The following is an 18,095-nucleotide window of genomic DNA, read 5'->3' on the forward strand; positions in this document are numbered from 1 at the left end:
CAATAAAATAAAAACATTTAAAACATAAGATTATCATTCTACATTGAATGAAAATAGTTACAAGCATAAGACACAATATATATGGTATTAGTACTGTAATGACATTGGAGTAAGCATCTGAAGTCCTTGCTTCCTCAACCCCATACCCGGTCAATGAAGCACTGCAAGAACCACTTAGTTGTATAAATTCCTGTCAACATCTGTTCCTTATCCTAAAAGAAGAAAGAGAAAATCCAAATTAAAAAAAAAAAAACTTATTTCATAAGACAAGCAAGCTAGAGATTTATGAACAGCAATTCAAACACTTGTAGGCTCTCAAGATCATTTCCTCATAGATATTTGTGTTTTTCTTTCCTAAATTAAGGTAGTTACTATGTAAGAAGCAGTATTTTATTTCACTGGTTACTTATTCTAACTCTCTTCTATATCTGTTTTCTCAGTGGATAACTAATATATTTCCCTTTCCCTCTTTTATTCAATGCAATTGTTGTGAGCATATTATTCATTTTTTTGTTCCTTTAAGGAGGTTCCTTTAAGATTTTTTTTTAATTGTAGCAGAGTATATATTCCAATCTCCTTTGTCACTGAATGTTTTGCATGTATTACCTAAAGTTAAAAACGGCATTGTTTTCTTTTTCTATTATTATGGTTGGTCACACAGCCATCCAGATGTTTAGACTGGATTTGGCATTTTTATCCACCTATCGAGTCCTTCCCAAGGGCCTGGGATAGGCAGATGTTGTCTAATAATATTAAAGGCATCCTTGCAGGATGTGAGCTGTTCCAAGTAAAGCTGCCTTTTGCAATTGACTGATGGTAACTTTGTCAATGCCAATGGTTTTCAAGTGGTGCTCCAGATGTTTTCGGATTGCACCCAAGGCACCTATTACTATTGGTACTATCTTTGCCTTCTTTTGCCACAGTTGTTCTACTTCTATTTGCAGGTCTTTGTATTTTGTGATTTTCTCCAGTTCTTTCTCTTTTATTCTGCTGTCTCCAGGTATTGCAATGTCCACTATCCAGACACTTTTCTCTTTATCAACAGCTGTTAAGTCTGGGGTGTTGTGTGGCAGGTGCTTGTCTGTTTGAATTCTAAAGTCCCAGAGCACTTTAGCTTCTTCATTTTCTATTATGTTTATATATATATAAATAAATAAATAAAATTTGTCACCATCTCGTTGAAATGACTCTGGGCGGTTTACAGCAAAGATAAAATCAATTAAAATACAATACAAAAAATCCAATATAAAAACAATCCTAATAATAAATAGCTTCCAAGAAAGATGGAGAATTGGTGAATAACTCAGGGAGCATCGTCAGGGCGCTAACCACCCCCAGGGACGGTTAGAGCTCATATCGCTCCATGCCTGGTGGCAGAGCCAGGACTTTAATTCTTTCTGGAAAGCCAGGTGGGTCAGGGCCCGCTGCACCTCTGGGGGGAGAATATTCCAAAGAGTGGGGGCAATGGCAGAGAAGGCTCTTCTCCTGGGGCCCACCAGCTGACATTCTCTCACTGATGGGGTCTGCAACATGCCCTCTCTGCCTGATCAGGTGGGATAGGTTGATGTAATGGGGATGAGATGGTTCCTCAGGTAACCTGGACCCATGCCATGTAGGGCTTTAAAGGTGATAACCAACACCTTAAATTAGACCTGGAAGCAAACTGGCACCCAATGCAGCTCCCACAGCAAAGGTGTGCTATGTGCCATCCTAGGGGCACCTAATATCATCCATGTGGCTGCATTTTGAACCAGCTGTAGCTTCCGGATACTTTTCAAGGGTAGCCCCATATAGACTGCAATAGTCTAACCGAGAAATGACCAGGGTGTGAGCAATTGACCATTGTCTGTTTTGTGGTCCCACTAGTTCTTGCTTGCAGGCAAGTGGTATTTCTTACAGATATTCCAATGCATCATTGTTGCCTGTTTTTTATTCTGTTGCTTGTAATCAGTCTATGCGATCTTCTTGCAGCAGATAACTAGGTGGTACTGTTTCTTCAGCTTATTTGCAGAGATGGCATTTGCTGTCTGTTGTTGTCTTCTCAATTCTGGCTTTATATGCATTTGTTCTTAAGGCTTGGTCTTGGGCAGCCAGAATTAGCCCCTCTGGCTCTTTCTTCAACTTTCCTGCTCTTAGCCATTGCCAGGTCTTGCTGTTATCTGCTTTGCGAATTTTGTTTTTTTGTTGTTGTTTTTTTTGTGCTGGCCACATAATACTTTGCCTTGCCATGTCTATTTTTTTTTCTTTATTTGGTCTTTCTTATGGGCCAGTTTGGTCTCTTTGGTATTCAGTAAGCCTTCATGGTGTACTAACTTCAGTGCATCTTCTTCACTGTCCTTCAGATATTCTTCCAATGCCCTTTTTTCTTCTTCAACTGTCTGGTGTACTTGCAACATTCCATGCCCATCTGTGCTCCTTGGTAAGTAGAGTCTGTCAATGTCGCTGTGTGGAGGAAGGGCATGATTTATTGTCATTATTTTTCTGGTCTTCCTATCCAGGGCTTTTAGTTCAGCTTGAGTCCAGTCCACTATTCCAACTGAATATCTAATGACTGGAATTGGCCTGGTGTTAATTGCCTTGATGGTATTTCTGCCACTGAGTTTAGACTAAGATCTTCTTCACTCTTCTGATGTATTCACTACGAACCTTCTTCTTGACTTCAGTGTGCTTGATGTTGTCAGCCTGAAGGATGCCCAGGTATTTGTAGTGATCTTCTTCATCCAGACTCTTTATGTTATTTCCATAGGGCATCTTGATTCCTTCAGTTTTCACTATCTTTCCCCTGTTGATGGTAAGGATGGCACATTTGTCCAGTCCAAACTCCATTGCAATATCTTAACAGTATATTCGGACAGCGTTGAGCAACTATTCCATTTCAGATGGTGTTTTTCCATACAGCTTCAGATTGTCCATGTAAAGGAGGTGGGATAGCCTGGCAGATGCTTTTGATGTTTGACTGCCATGACCTGACTTGTTCAGTATTGTTGACAGTGGAATCAATGCAATAGCAAACAGTAATGGTGATAGTGAATCTCCTTGAAAGATTCCTCTCTTGATGTTAACCTCTCCCTGACCAGTAACTGTGTCTTCCATTGTGTCATTGATTCTTGCACAAAGCTTCTAACGTTTCTACTGACTCCTGTTATTTCTAGGCACTTGATTATCCAGTCATGTGGCAGGGAGTCAAATGCCTTCCTGTAATCAATCCAAGCTACATTCAAGTTGGTCTTCCTTCTCTTAGTTTTCCAAAATCATCTTGTCAATTAGGAGCTGATCTTTTGTCCCTCTGCTGTTTGGATGGTTTCCTTTCTGCTGAGATGGAAAGAGCTTGTTTTCAATTAGATGCTGTTAGACTGCATCAGCTTGTGAGGTTTGCCCCGTTCGACAGAGAAACTCTCGTGACACGTGTGGTTCACAAAGAAGGTTTACTCATGCGTAACGTAGTAGTCACAAGCAAAGCCAGGACTGGCTTGGTACAATTGCATCACTTGTTATATTCCCCCCTTCCCGCGCTTTTTTCCCGCCCCGCGATCACGTTGCTGCTGCGGATTATTGGCCCCCCAATAATCCCCCTTGATTGTCCATGATGGCAGGTTCGGTCAGGGTCCATTGTCCTTGATGGGCAGTCCCCCCCGGCTTGGGTTGGTCCCTCCCCGTTACGTGCAAGCCCGAGGGTTCTGTGCTGCGCGCGATCTTGTTTCGCTGCCTGCGGCCCCGTTCATTGTTGGCTCGCGCCGTTATCAGTCTATAGTTAAAGCTTCCGCTGCGGTTTTCCTGTTTGGGTGGGCGCAGGTGGCCCGTTAATTAGCGGCGCTTTCAGTTCCTCTTTTCCTCGCTAGCTGCCGCCGGTGGAGTTCGCTGGCTACGAGCTTCCCCGAAGCCCCGTGCTGACCGAACCTGACACAGCTATCACACCAGTTAGCAATTTGAAAGTTGTTGGCAAGCATGTAATTGGCTGGTAGTTGCCTGGTGCTGCCCTTTCGTTGGATCTTTCATTATCAGGTAGGTTTTGCCAGATGTTAACCAATCTTCAATTTCAACTCCTTGCAGTATGTTGTTAAACTTCTTGCAATGAGTGGGTGCGGACCAGTCAGATGTTTCAACCAAAAACCATGCAGTTCATCTTCACTTGGTGCTGACCAATTCTTGATCTTCCTTGCCCTTTTCTCCACCGTTTCTGCTGTTATTACAAGTTCTTTCATTTCAGCTTCTTCTTTTTTTTTTCTCTACCTCCTTTATCTAAGCTGCATTCTTGTTGTATTTCTTTGGGTTGTCCCATAGCTGTGCCCAGAAGTGCACTGTTTCTTGTTTATCAGGTGTTGCTGGCTCATTGCAGTCTCTCCGTTGATGGTTGGTAGAAACGTTTCTGATTCGACTGAAATTGGAGATTCTGCCTGTAGTGTGCAATTTGAGCTTCGTATCTGCTGATTTTCTTAGCTATGGCTGTTATTTGCTGCTTTATTATTTCTAGTGCTTCCTTGATCGTCCTTGTCTCTAGGTGATATTTCTTAATCAGGTATTCTTTGGTCTTCTTGTTCTTCAGCTTCTTTTCTTTCATCTGCTCTAGCTTACTTGCATCTGATCTTAGCAGGCTGATATTATTTTCCAACCTGATCTTCCATTTTAGTGATGGAAAAATCAGCATGCTGACTTTAGCATGTGGATCTTATTTTCAAACCTGGAAAGGAAGAGGGAGGGAGGGAGGAGGGAAGGAGGGAAGTGAGAGGGAGAGAGGAAAAGGAAGGAAGGAAGAGAAAGGGAGGGAGCAAGGAAGGAAGGGGGAGAGAGGAAGGAAGTAAGAGGGAGGGAGGGTGGCAAGCAGGCAGGCAGGCAGGCTTCTGCCAGCTTCCCACTAGCAAAGTCAGTAGGGAAGCCAGCAGCAAGTTGCAAGTCGCTCACACTCCCACTGCTTTTTTGTCTTTGGTCATTCTGTTTCTCTGTTTAGGTAAGGAAATATCTCTGAAATGATGACCCAACAGGTCACGGGTTGTCTAGTTATTATTATTTAAATAATAACTTCTGATCTTGGTCTCATTTCCCAAAGAGAGACAGTGTGGTCTAGTGGTTAAGGCTCCAGGCTAGAAAGCAGGAGACCGTGTATTCTAGTCCCGCCTTAGGCAAGAAAGCCGGCTGGGTGACTTTGGGCCAGTCGCTCTCTCTCAGCCCATGATGTCAGGCTGGGTGACAAGTTGGTCGGTCAATTCCTGTCACAACCAATGGATCAATATTTGGTTGATCTGAAAAAAGAAAAGAAAAAAACGGACCCTGCACCTATGGGAAAAATGCTAGGAAGAAAAAAAATGGGGTGGGAACTGCTATCCTTAGAGATACAACTCAAAGCTACTGGACCAGGAGGTGGTGCTACAGAATGTATTTTTCCCCCACCTTTTCCCCAACTATTTGGCAGCAGGCAAAGGGGATGTGAGATCCCTATCTCTCATGCACCAGGATTAGTGGGAGGTCCCCTTATCACACAGGTGATGGCAGTGGTAACTATCAAGTGTCACTTTCCAAGACAGGAAAGTGAGCAAGAGGCTCCTGGGAGAAGTGGTATGACACCTCCAATCTTTCATGCTATGGATTTAGCCCTGCTGCTACAAATATATTTCTAATAATATATTTGGAGATGTCACCTTTTCTGGTGCCTGGAGCAATGAACTATCTAAAAAGGAAGTAGTGCATCATAAACAAAGAAGTATTTCAAGAATGTATGAGCAGAAATCAACACATCCTGATTTTGCTGTTATTCACGACAAGAGAAAGCATTACCAAGTGTTTCTTTAACTTTGGGAAAAGCTTGTTTAGGATTGCTTCGTGGTGAGCTTGGAATCTCTGCAACTTTGGAAATCCAGGGATGAAAAATCCTTTGGTGAAAAGGGGACAAAAATATTAAGAATGAATTAAAGAAATACAGCAGAGCATCTCACATTACTGCATAATAAGAACTTGCATTTCCTAAGACTGCCAAGGAGCTCTAATGTGTTATGAAAATGCATTTTTTATCTTTCCTATCTATTTGTTTCAGAGTTTTGCATGGACAAGATCAGGAATTACTGTATGTGTGTATGTATGTATGTGTGTGCGCACGCGTGCACACGCACACACATATATTAATGACACAATGGCTTCCCAAAGCAGCTTTGCCTAACTTGTCGACTGTATGGAACCCTAATGCATAACAGCTTTTCACTCCCTCAGGCAAACGTGGGAATCACTTTTGTAACTTGCCTGATGTGTAGAGAAAAAGGTATTCTGCATACATCAGAATTTCTATCCCCATTCCTGTAGTTCATGCTTAAAACACAGCCCCTGACTAGTACTACAACATTATGAAGTTACAAAACAGCGTAGAAGTTCAAAGACTAACTGATTTCAAGAAGAGCTTATTTGTACTTCATGCTTAAATTCAGCAGCTATAAATGCATACATAAAGTATAAGAAGACTACGAGAAGCACATAAGAAAAAGGAATCAAAAGTCTTGCAGCCAGGCAGAACCTGAATATGGGGTCATCTAAAATACTGTAAAGAAATGAGCGAATAAATTAAAGATGAGAGTATTTGCCACTGAAACCTTACCATGCATCGCATGCCGCTGGTTGGTAAGCAGCTGTGCCAGCGCCCAAAAGGCATCCTCTTCATTCAAATACATCAGCAAGATAGCTGCAATCTGACTCATGCCCTGGCAGTAACTCACTTCCTGGATGATTACACAAGATGAGCAATTTACAGGGCAGAGTGCATTGCACATACAAGCACAAAATGCAACTTTTCCCTAAGTTCACAAAACATGATAACATTTTATCTCAATTTTTCAGACAAAAGCATGATTTGTTGACTCTCACACAATTTCACCTTGGGGAACAGAGCAAAGCTCACTAATAGACAATGTGCATTGCACAGAAGAGGGCCCAGGAAAGAGGACTTTAAGACATAGGGCCGATTGGTAACTTTGCAGTCTTGATTTAGCTCAGTCAATGGTATGATGCATTTACAAATTCTTGTAAGATTTTTGTACTGAAAATTCTTGTATGGTTTTTATACATCTGTACCAAAGCTAGGAGGATTCCACTTTAGCCATTCAGGGCAACAAGTAACACAGACATGTCTCCACTTCTACTTTTGAGTTGAAGCTCTTCAACCCAGAAGTGTTTCCTCCCTCACCTCTCTGTTCAGCAGCTTGTCAATGCTCTATCAGCTCCTCTTTTACCTTTCTCCTTATTAACAATTATTGCTACCCTAAGAGGTTCCCCAAATTATCTGGGAGGCTCAAAGAATCCTGAATAATTGTATCACATTGTTTTCAGTCCAAAGCACCTTATAAAAGTGTAATTAGAACCAAATACATACAGTAAAAAGAGTGGTCAGAGAAAACACTGTTTCTCCAGCCCATCCCAGGCACTGGCTAGTGTCAGAAGGAAGAGGCCAGATCTTGTGTTTCCTGCAATCTGAGTCTACTGATGTTATATGGAAAGAGCCATTTCAGGATGGTAGAAGGGCTAAAGAGTAGCTGGCTGTTGTCTCCCCTCACCTTTACTACTGGCAAAGTAACAAATGGGTGAATCCTTAAGAGGCCCTGCTTTAAAACACTCCCTTTGGGAAGACAAATATGTTCAAAGGTCTGGAGAGTTTTTGTAACCCCTGGAAAAGAGGAAAAACCTCTTCTCTTTTTCATTGGATAAGAGTTAGGAAAACTTTGGGGAGAGACTTCTTCCAAGTGCTGGGAGAAGGTTGCCAGGAAAGCACCCGGATGTTTGCTTTCCAGCAAGGGACACAGCTAGTTGGGACTTGGGATCTGGGAAGCTAAATCTGAAATTATCCATCCTGGATGTAGAAATTCAGTCTAAAATATTTTGTAAACATTTGACAGCTACACGAGGAAAATAATGCTATATTTAGAACCTAGGGGGAGTCTGCAATATAAAATTAGCCCTAAGACAAAAGCAAACTATTGTCACTTCTCACATTTTCATGAACTGAAATTATGTAACATTATATAGGCACTGCAACATGAAATAAGGAAAAAGCTCAAAAAAGCCATTTTAAATTCTTGTAAAAGGAAGAATCACCATCTTAGGTAAAAAAACTGAAAAAATGTATCTCCTGTTTCTTGGAGCACCTGGATTAATTGTGATGGCACAATGAAGCAGCAAATCCGGTATGTAATTTAAGGACTCTATCTATCTATCTATCTATCTATCTATCTATCTATCTATCTATCTATCTATCTATCAAATTTGTCACTGCTCATCTCGTTAAACGACTCTGGGTGGTTTACAAAACAGTTAAAATCCATTAAAATTACAAAATTACAATAATAAATAGAAAATAAATAGATCCAAGTACAGTGGAACCTCGGGTTACGAATGCCTCTGTTAACGAACTTTTCGGGTTACGACCAGCTCCAGCTGCAAAAATTTACCTCGATTTGCGAACTCCGCCTCAGGGTATGAGCAGGATACGTGGCCATTTTCCCTCCCATGACACAGTCCACGGCCATTCTTCCGCCCGACACGTGGTCCGCGGCCATTTTCCGCCCCTGACACGTGGTCCGTGGCCATTTTCCCGCCCCTGACACATGGTCCACGGCCATTTTTTAGCCCCTGACACGTGGTCCGGAGCCATTTTTCCACCCCTGACACGTGGTCCGCGGCCATTTTTCCGCCCCTGACACGTGGTCCGCGGCCATTTTCCCGCTCCTGACACGTGGTCCGTGGCCATTTTCCGCCCCTGACACGTGGTCGTAGGGAGGGAGACTCTCCCTCCAAGAATAGCCGCCTCCCTGTCCTCCACGCCAGAACGGATTAATGGTAATTACATTGAACCTTGTGGGAAAATTTCCTTCGGGTTGCGACCAATTCGGGGTGCGACCAGAGTCACGGAACGAATTAAATTCGTAACCCGAGGTTCCACTGTATAATTGGGAGTCACTCAGAGAGCGTCATCAAGGCGCTAGCCACCCCCAGAATTGGGTAAGGTTGTTATCACCCCACACAAGCTGGCAGAGCCAGGTCTTTAATCCTTTCTGGAAGGCTGGGAGAGTAGGGGCCTGCCACACCTCTGGAGGGAGAATGTTCCAAAGGGCGGGGGCAATGGCAGAGAAAGCTCTCCTTCTGGACCCCGCCAGGTGACATTCTCATGCTGATGAGACCCGCAACATACCCTCTCTGCCTGACTGGGTGGGACAGCTTGATGTGACAGGGGTGAGATGGTCCCTCAGGTAACCTGGACACATGGCATGTAGGGCTTTAAAGGTGATAACCAACACTTTGAATTGGACCCGGAAGCAGACTGGGACCCAATGCAGCTTGCGTAGTAAAGGTGTTATATGCGCCATTCTTGGGACACTCAAAATTGTCCGCACGGCTGCATTTTAGACCAGCTGTAGCTTCCGGATACTCTTCAAAGGTAGCCTCATGTAGAACGCATTGCAACAGTCTAGCCGAGAGATGACCAGGGCGTGAGTGACTGACCAGAGAGCCTCCTGATCCAGGAAGGGGTGTAACTGGCATACCACACGGAGGTGGGCAAAGGCTCTCCTGGCCACGACTGCCACCTGCTCTGTGAGCAGAAGTTGTGAGTCCAGGAGATTACGCACCAGGTCCATCCAGGGCAGTGCAACCCTGTCCAAAACCAAAGATGGTAAATCCTTGGATACAGAGGGGCCTCCAATCCATAGCCACTCTGTCTTATCAGGGTTCAGCTGAAGCCTGTTGCACCCCATCCAGACCTCTACAGCCTCCAGGCACCGTGAAAGGGTGGTCATGGCATCACTCACCTCACCCAGGATGGAGATGCATAACTGGGTATCATCTGCATATTGATGATACCTCATCCCATGGTGGCAGATGATCTCATCCAGTGGCTTCATGTAGATGTTAAAAAGGAGCGGAGAGAGTACCAAACCCTGGGGCACCCCACAAAGGAGGGGCCGCGAGCTGGACCTCTCACCCCCAATCAACATCAACTGGAATTGACTTTGGAGGAAGGAAGAGAACCAACGCAAAACTCTGCCACCCACTCTCAACTCCCCAAGTAGACCCAAAAGGATACCATGGTTGATGGTATCGAAAGCTGCTGAGAGGTCAAGAAGAGCAAGGATGGATACACTACCCCCATCTTGCTCCCACCAGAGATCATCCATGAGTGAGACCAATGCCATTTCCGTCCCGTATCCGGGCCTGAAACCTGACTGAAAAGGATCTAGATAATCCGTTTCCTTCAGGATCCTCCGGAGCTGCAACACCACTACCTTCTCAACCACCTTCCCTAAAAATGGGAGGTAGGAGACCAGACAAAAATTGTCCAGTATGGTGGGATCCAGTGATGGCTTCTTGAGGAGGAGGTGCACCAGCACCTCTTTAAAGGCAGCTGGAAACACCCCCTCCCTCAAGGATTAATTCACCATTGCCTGGACTCACTCACATGTCACCTCCCGGGAAGCTCTGACTAGCCAGGAGGGACATGGATCTAGTTGACAGGTGGTGGCATTGACCGTCCGGAGGACCCTGTCCACTTCCTTGGGTTCAACAGGATCAAACTGTTCCCAGATAACAGGGTAAGAACATACCCTGGGCATCTCTATAGACCACGCCTCACGCATGGCATCCAACTGGAACTGGATCTAAGCAATTTTATCCTCCAGATGCCTCCTCTGTGCGACCCTGTAAATGGGCTACTAGGCCCCCCTTCCCCAAAAGAGATCAGGTGATCTTAAACAGGGCCGCCGGGTAACATTCTGCAGATGCAATAAGAGCGGGGAAATATTGATGTTTCTCTGCTCTTACCGCCACAAGGTAGATCTTAATAGTGGCTCTAGCTTGTGTTTGGTCGGGTCCAGTCCTTGTTCTCCTCCAGCGGCGCTCTAGATGTCTTTTAACCCTTTTCAAAACCTCCTCATTTCTGTGCCCTTTGACTGGAAATAAGTCAAGGGACTATAACAAATTGGAGTCCCACACCATGAGGCTACCACTGAATGAAGCACAAGAGACCATGCAGAGAACCAACATCCTCATCTGATAGTAGACCAAAGTCACAACTATTTAGAAAGATTTACAGCATTCCTGTCCATAAATAAATAAATGAACAGAGATTGTACAAATGATTGCAATCTGTGGAGGTCCCTTCTTCATGAAGTGCCCTAAACTAGAAGTGATTCCTTTTCATTTTTTAGCCCAAGCACCATGGATTTTCTACACAGCATTTGGAACAAAAGATGAGAATATAACTTTTTAAAAAATCCTTCATAAAAAAAAAAATACATTGGTTTTAGATAGATTCTTTTTTTCTACATTTAACGTGCTAAAAAGCACCTTAATGCCATTCTGAAAGTCTGCTTTGCCACCTTAATACTAAATTCTTAATCTAATCTATACTGTAATCTTATTGTCAAATAAAAAAGTATGTCAGACTTTTTAAATTTTCAATTTCTTACCGTGTTGTAAACAGAGTAAGCTGACAGGACATGGAACAAAGCTTGTTGTCTGTATAAGAAAAAAAAATAACATTAAGAATATCAGGATGGGGTCTCAACGTTAGATTTTCAGCATCTTTATAAACCAGCCAAGATGTTCTCTACTTGAAGTGTTTCAGAAGAAATATCCTGCAATTATAGAGCAAATAAATAACATCAGGAGCAATGGCTTCCTGCTCAATAGATTGTTGGATTCATCAGACATAGTTCTGATGCTCTTAAGCAGGGGTTCTCAAACTATGGCCCGCAGGCTGGATACGGCCCGCCAGAGTCATTTCTCCGGCCCGCCTGCCTGATTGGCTGCCGCTGCTGTCTCTCAGAAGCGAGTTGCAGGCAACGCACGGGGAGGGAGATTGCAGAGCTGGACTCTTCTACATTACAGGTATACCGGGCCATCCGGCAGCTCTCCTCCTCTCCTCATCCTCTGCAGGAGGGATCCTCTGTGCAGGGTGATCGGTGTGTCTTTCTCCAAGTTGCTTGTGTCATTCTTTCTCCCAATTGCCCACCCCATTCTTGCAATCCCTCGGAAACCACCTGGTCTTCCCCAGGTCTCATGAGTACAGGTGCCCTATTTGGAGAACGGCAGGAGCCCCGTACTCATGGTGCTTCATGTTTGCATTTTATGTTCCTTCCTGTTTTACCCACACAATGGATTTCATTGGGAATGTCATTAAAATATTCCCAATAACCTGCTGCCATGACTAGGTTTTAGTCAACAGAAGGCACTCTCAGTGCCTGAAACTTATTTCCAAGATTAAATTCCAGTTTTACAGGGACAGTCCTGATTTTGGGGAAGGCATCCTTGAACTAATGGGAGGGCTCAAGGTAGAGCAGGGAGAACAGTATGGGAACAAGGAGCCAAAGAAATGATGTCTTTCCATTACTCATCAAGTCTCCGGGTACCTTATGGTGGAAGGGAACATGGGAATGAAGCTATTCCATTATCCATTTTACTGGCTGATTGATTAGTACTAGTCTGCAGAAATCCAGAATAAGAAGCAAAGTTAGTGTTTCCTGTATCTCTTTGCTGACAACTAATGGATTTTTGCAGATCAGGTCTGATAGCCTTATGATGGAGAGAGTGGTCAATTGATTGTTAGTCATTTATTAAATTAATTTGGCCTGGAAATAATTTTTCACAGAGTGTAAAAGCACAACAGGGAACAGGAAAGTTTGGAACTACTTAAAGTTGCTTCATTCCAGAGAAGCTCTTCTAAACATCTTTGGGTCCTTTTTTTTCTGGTAATTTTTGCCTGTGACTTTGGGGAAATTGACTTGTAGATTTGTATACATGTATGCATTTTTTAATATTCGTATATCCAAGTTTTTATTTTTGGAAATCAGGTCAGCCTACTTCTTTGCAAATTATCAGGACCGCAGAAAGCATTGTACTCAGTTTCTGTTTCACTTTTTCTTCTCTTCTGTCCTTGCATTTATATCCAAACTCCTCTTCCTTGCCCAGACCTGTTCCATCATCTCAAATTCTTTGTACAGGTAGTCATCGCTTAACAACCATTCATTTAGTAGTTATGCTCAGTCCCCAAAGTTACAGCTGTTGCAGCACCCTTGCAGTCACATGATCAAAATTCGGGCACTTGGCAGCCCGTCCACACTTACAACCACAGGGGCACTTCAACTCATACTTCCTCATACTCCGCGGGAGGGATCCTCTGTGCAGGGTCATCAGTGGGGTCCAGGGCGCCCTATTACTTTCTCCATTTGGGCTGTGTGGTTGCCCCTCAAGTAGGAGAATGGCCACTGACACTGACCAATAATGTGGGGGGCAGGGGGCGGGGGGATGGGATGGGGGGAGGATGACATTTACTGACACTGACCACCAATGCAGGGTGGGGTTTATGTTGGTTAAAATTGTTCTTTATTTTAATTATTGTATTTTTTTCCTGTTTTTTTTTTGTACTACAAATAAAATATGTGCAGTGTGCATAAGAATTCATTCATGTTTTTTTCAAACTATTATTGTGAGCCACCCAGAGTCACCCGTTGGGGGAGATGGGCGGCATACAAGTTTAATAATAAATAAGTAAACAAACAAACAAATAAATAGTCCGGCCCCCCAACATTCTGAGGGACTGTGAACTGGCCCAGTTTAAAAAGTTTGAGGACCCCTGCTCTTAAGAATCTCTCAGCAAAGAGAAGGTCCCTGTGTTATCACAAGTTATCTCCAAATACTGTAAAGAGGGTGATGTGATCTACCAGCTGCAATGTGCTCATTATATTTTAATTCAGCCTTTCCTCACATGGTTTCCTTCCAGTGTGACCGACTACAAAAATGGCCTTGCTGGTTGGGGATGAAAGGAGCTGTACTCCTATACAACTGATGGAACCTAACTGGGGGACTCTGCTTCATGCTCTTCCCTCAGATAATTCAACAAGTATTTGTAGCAAATGGGCAAAACAAACAGAAACAAAGATAAAATAATTATTAAATGAGGTATAAACAAATGAGATCCACATATGAGAAACTTACTTTACTCCGTAGCGATCCCGGAACATGATGTGGTTTCGAAAAGTGCGATTGACATCCAGATCTATTTGTTTGATTTCTGATGAGAAGCTTCTGGCTTGTTCTTTCATTTTCTGAGCAAATGAGGATGAGTTACAGTGTTAAAAAACTTTAAAATCAGAAGTGGAAAAACTTTTCTGGCCCTTGGGCTTCCTGAGCAACTTTCCAAAACTGTATATTTGCCTGCATGGAGGACCTTCATTCTCCAAAACAACACCAATCTGACTGTACAAGGCTCAGCCTCCCATGGTCAGAGAGTGTGGCAGAAAAAGACTCTTTTTTTTGTAATTAGAGACACAGAGTGAGACCTGGCCTTGGAGAAAGACCTGTTCTCTATCTCCAGAGCACTAAACTAGTGGGCAGAGTTTAGGGATTGGTCCCCCTAAACCCAGCACTTTATATTCTTATGTTTTCATGTGTTTTTCTATATTATTATTATTTGTCATTGTGTTGTTTTTATATGGACTCAATTGCAGGTTGTTAGTGATGATATATGTCACCTTGAGTTGTGTGCCAAGTGGGCGGCTATATAAATCGAATGAATGAATGAATGAATGAATGAATGAATGAATGAATGAATGAATGAATGAATGAATGAAGCATTTCATTCTTTTAAGGTATTTCAAGATGAGGTCTCTTAGTGCTATTAATTATTACTCAACTGTCAAAAGTTACAAACAAAATTACTGGTCGTTCATATTTCAGGGATCTGGCATTTCTTCTGATATATGCACTTTTCTACATCCCCTCTTTAAAGCAGATTTCAGAAGTGTTTGCCTTTCCTTTTAATACATTTCACTGGTCACCACATTAACTGTTCTTTCTTCTCAGAGCCATTTTAGCAGCTTCTTTTTGTGTTTATTTGTGAGCGTTTCTTTTTTAAAATTCAAGCAGCCCAAATAAAAATTAAATGGAAGTTTCTAGTTTTTAAAAAGACTGCCTCCAGCACAGAGCAGGAGGACTGTAAGTTTATTTCTATTATGTTAATGCATTACGTTTCACCAATATCATTTGAAAATTCAGAAACTACTTTAATCAGATAACCAGATCAAGTAAGTTTTAGATCCAAACAAGTCAATTTTACAATCCAGCAATAAAACTTGCTGGCTTGATTTTTTTGTTTGTAAGTTGGTTAATCCAATTCTGATTTATAGATAGATAGATAGATAGATAGATAGATAGATAGATAGATAGATAGATAGATAGATAGATTCTGCAGCCTTACAGAATTACTTCTATACTCAAAAGTAAATGGTGATGTTTTCAATATATTCTACTAATTAAATAACTAATTGAAGTAAATTGGTTGAGGAAGCCTCATCCCAAAAAGCAATCTAAGGGAAAGGTGGTAGATTTCTGGTTTTGGACATGTGACTTTAAACCAGTAGTGCATAACAAGCAATAGAGAAAGGAAAAGATAATCAACCCCCTTCCCAGGGAGAATTTCTCCTACTTTGCTTTCAACCATATGTTTTCTTACTTCCACCATGAGGAACTAATTCCCAGAGTGAACGGTTTGGTTTCCTCTCCTTACTAATTCTGTCACTATGAATCTAGTCATAACATAAGAGGGCCTTTGCACACCTTCTGGTTGTGTGCCAGTTGCACCCATTCCTGGACCGGGAGGCTCTGTTCACTGTCACTCATGTCCTCGTGACCTCCCATCTGGATTACTAAAACATACTCTACATGGGGCTGCTCTTGAAGAGCATTCGGAAACTTCAACTGGTGCAGAATGCAGCTGCATGGGTAGTAAATGGTGTCGGGTACTCGGCACATGTAACACCACGGTTCGTGAGCTGCATTGGTTGCCAGTGTGTTTCCAGGTGCAATTCAAGATGCTGGTTCTCACCTTTAAAGCCCTTCATGGCTTCGGGCCAGGTTACCTGAGGGACCATCTTCTCCCAGTTGTTTCAATCCGGTCCAGCAGGATGGGCATGCTCTGGTCCCATCAGCCAAAGAACGTCGGTTGACGGGGACTAGGAGGTGTGCCTTTTCTGCCATAGCGCCTGCCCTCTGGAACATTCTCCCCCCAAAGATTAGAATGGCCTTGACCTTGTTGGCCTTTCGTAAGGCCTTGAAGACCTGGTTATGTACCCGGGCCTGGAGTCTCACGTGTGTTAAGGGCCCCGTTTCCTGGTTATGTTAACATCTATGGATTATAATTTTCTCAGCTGCTGTATATATTTAATTTTCTTTTGTATCATGTTTGTAATTTGGTTTTAATTGATTTTATGATTATTCGCCACCCAGAGTCAATTGTTTGAGATGGGTGGCCATATAAATTGAATGAAGGAAGGAAGGAAGGAATGGATGAATAAATAAATAAATAAACATGAACATCAGAACCAAACAGCTTTAAATAGCACTCTTCGTCAACCAATTAGCTCACAAATTTTTCACTAAGGGCTAAACTACTCAAGGAATAGCCTAACTAATATGCAGGCTTTTACAAATGAAAAATGTCATAAGGTGAAAGCGGTAATAATCAGGTCAGAGTAGGGACTAAAGTATGGATGGACTTTAATTCTTTCTTCCCTATTTTCTCTTAGGACTATACTTCTCTCAAAACTAGTCTTTGTTTGGGGGGGAAATTCTCCATTTTGGGAAAACTTTGGATTTGGGTTGTTTGAATATATATAAAAGCATTGCTAATCATTATTAATGTCTTCAATTTGGAACTGAACAACCCAGGTAGAATAGGGTCCAGTGAATGCATCTACAGCAGGGGTTCTTAAAATGGAGATAATTTGGGCATATCTGGGTGTAATGGAGCAATGTGTAATTGCTTGTTTGTGAGTTGAGGATCCTGTTTAGGACTGCTGCTACCAAGACACTTGTATAAAACAACAGAGTCTGGGGTTTTGGTGCAGAAAATGACATTATTGAAGACTGGAAAAAAGAGTAATTGAGTCAAGTAGTTTAAGAACCACTGATCTATAGGATATTGCAACATTTGATACTGTACATTTGGGAAAAAATAGTATCTCTCTAGTAACTCATTATGACATTACTTAATAGCAAGCACATACTTTAAAGTGCCTTACAGTTAGACTGTCATTTTATTTATACACACATACATACATACATACATATATAGGTTTGCCATAGCCTGTATAAATTACCTTCCCTTTTAACACTTCAAATCACAAGAATACCAAACATTTTGTACTACACAACAATTAAAAAGTATGTCACATTACAACAACACTACTTTAACTGCTGATTAATTCCTGCATTATTATCCACACTCAAGAGAATTATAAGCTACATAGAAGCATATATTTGCACACCAGACTTGATCCTGATTTTCAACATACCTGCTTTTTTTTTCTCTCTCAGCTGACTACAGATAAAAAATAAATTTCACTGCTAGAAATACCAAGAAGATACTCTGATTGAAAAAACTGTAACGAAGGAAATACTTGAATTTGCAAAAAGCGTTGCTGAGAGAGAAGAAATGGATGATAAAATGCAGAAAGGTCCATTGATTTCAAAGAAACCCTATGCTCCCATAAACAAAAAGCTTTTCTCTAACTCCAACTTTATTCTGAATAAATATCAAGTGGCACAAAGGATGGGGAGGATTATGAATAGCCGATTCCCAGGATTTATGTTCATGTACAGTCTATTATACTGTAAGTCCTCTAGTTATTACAGGTCCCCCCGGAGCTTAGTTCAACAGCTTGTGACTTCCGTTTATTCTGATCACTTGCTGTGAGGCATGGTCAAATAGTAACATCCTCTGAGGAGGATGCAATGGCCAAAATAAATAGAGAGGAACAGGCTCTTAATCTGTGTCGCTATCTGGTTTTATCTATCCCACTTCCTTTAACTTGTCATACCATGCTGAACTGACCACATTTTACGAGTCAAGCCATTTTTTTTTAGTTTCAAAATGTGTGTGTGTCATCCTTCAAAACCCGGTTAGCATGAATACTAAGGGCATGAGAATTACCTTTATTTTTAATAGCGACATAAATGTTAAAAATAATATAGGCTGTTGCATACCATGATGAAATTGCTACTCCCCTGCAGGACCATGTCTTTTGGTACTTCCAAATTCAACACTGACAATGGAAAAAAATGTTGCAGCAGTG

The 18,095-nt window shown here is 42.2% G+C and overlaps 1 protein-coding gene across 5 annotated transcripts in view; it reads right to left on the bottom strand.

The window, feature by feature from the left end:
* Nucleotides 1–18,095, bottom strand: part of LOC103065989 (uncharacterized) — a 112,722-nt gene that overhangs the window by 14,234 nt on the left and 80,393 nt on the right. For all 5 annotated transcript variants that reach the window (XM_088146113.1, XM_088146114.1, XM_088146117.1 and 2 more), the window contains 5 exons: nucleotides 13,960–14,069; nucleotides 11,433–11,481; nucleotides 6,578–6,698; nucleotides 5,770–5,864; nucleotides 147–212 (listed from right to left, as the gene is read on the bottom strand). In XM_088146113.1, coding sequence (XP_088002239.1) covers nucleotides 147–212; nucleotides 5,770–5,864; nucleotides 6,578–6,698; nucleotides 11,433–11,481; nucleotides 13,960–14,069 — 441 coding nt within the window. The remainder of the gene's footprint in view (nucleotides 1–146; nucleotides 213–5,769; nucleotides 5,865–6,577; nucleotides 6,699–11,432; nucleotides 11,482–13,959; nucleotides 14,070–18,095) is intronic.

The sequence above is a fragment of the Python bivittatus genome, unplaced genomic scaffold (genome assembly GCF_059951505.1).
Source record: "Python bivittatus isolate LINGU-HERP-01145 unplaced genomic scaffold, Pbiv_v1 ctg000480_np1212, whole genome shotgun sequence".
NCBI classification, from domain to species: domain Eukaryota; kingdom Metazoa; phylum Chordata; class Lepidosauria; order Squamata; family Pythonidae; genus Python; species Python bivittatus.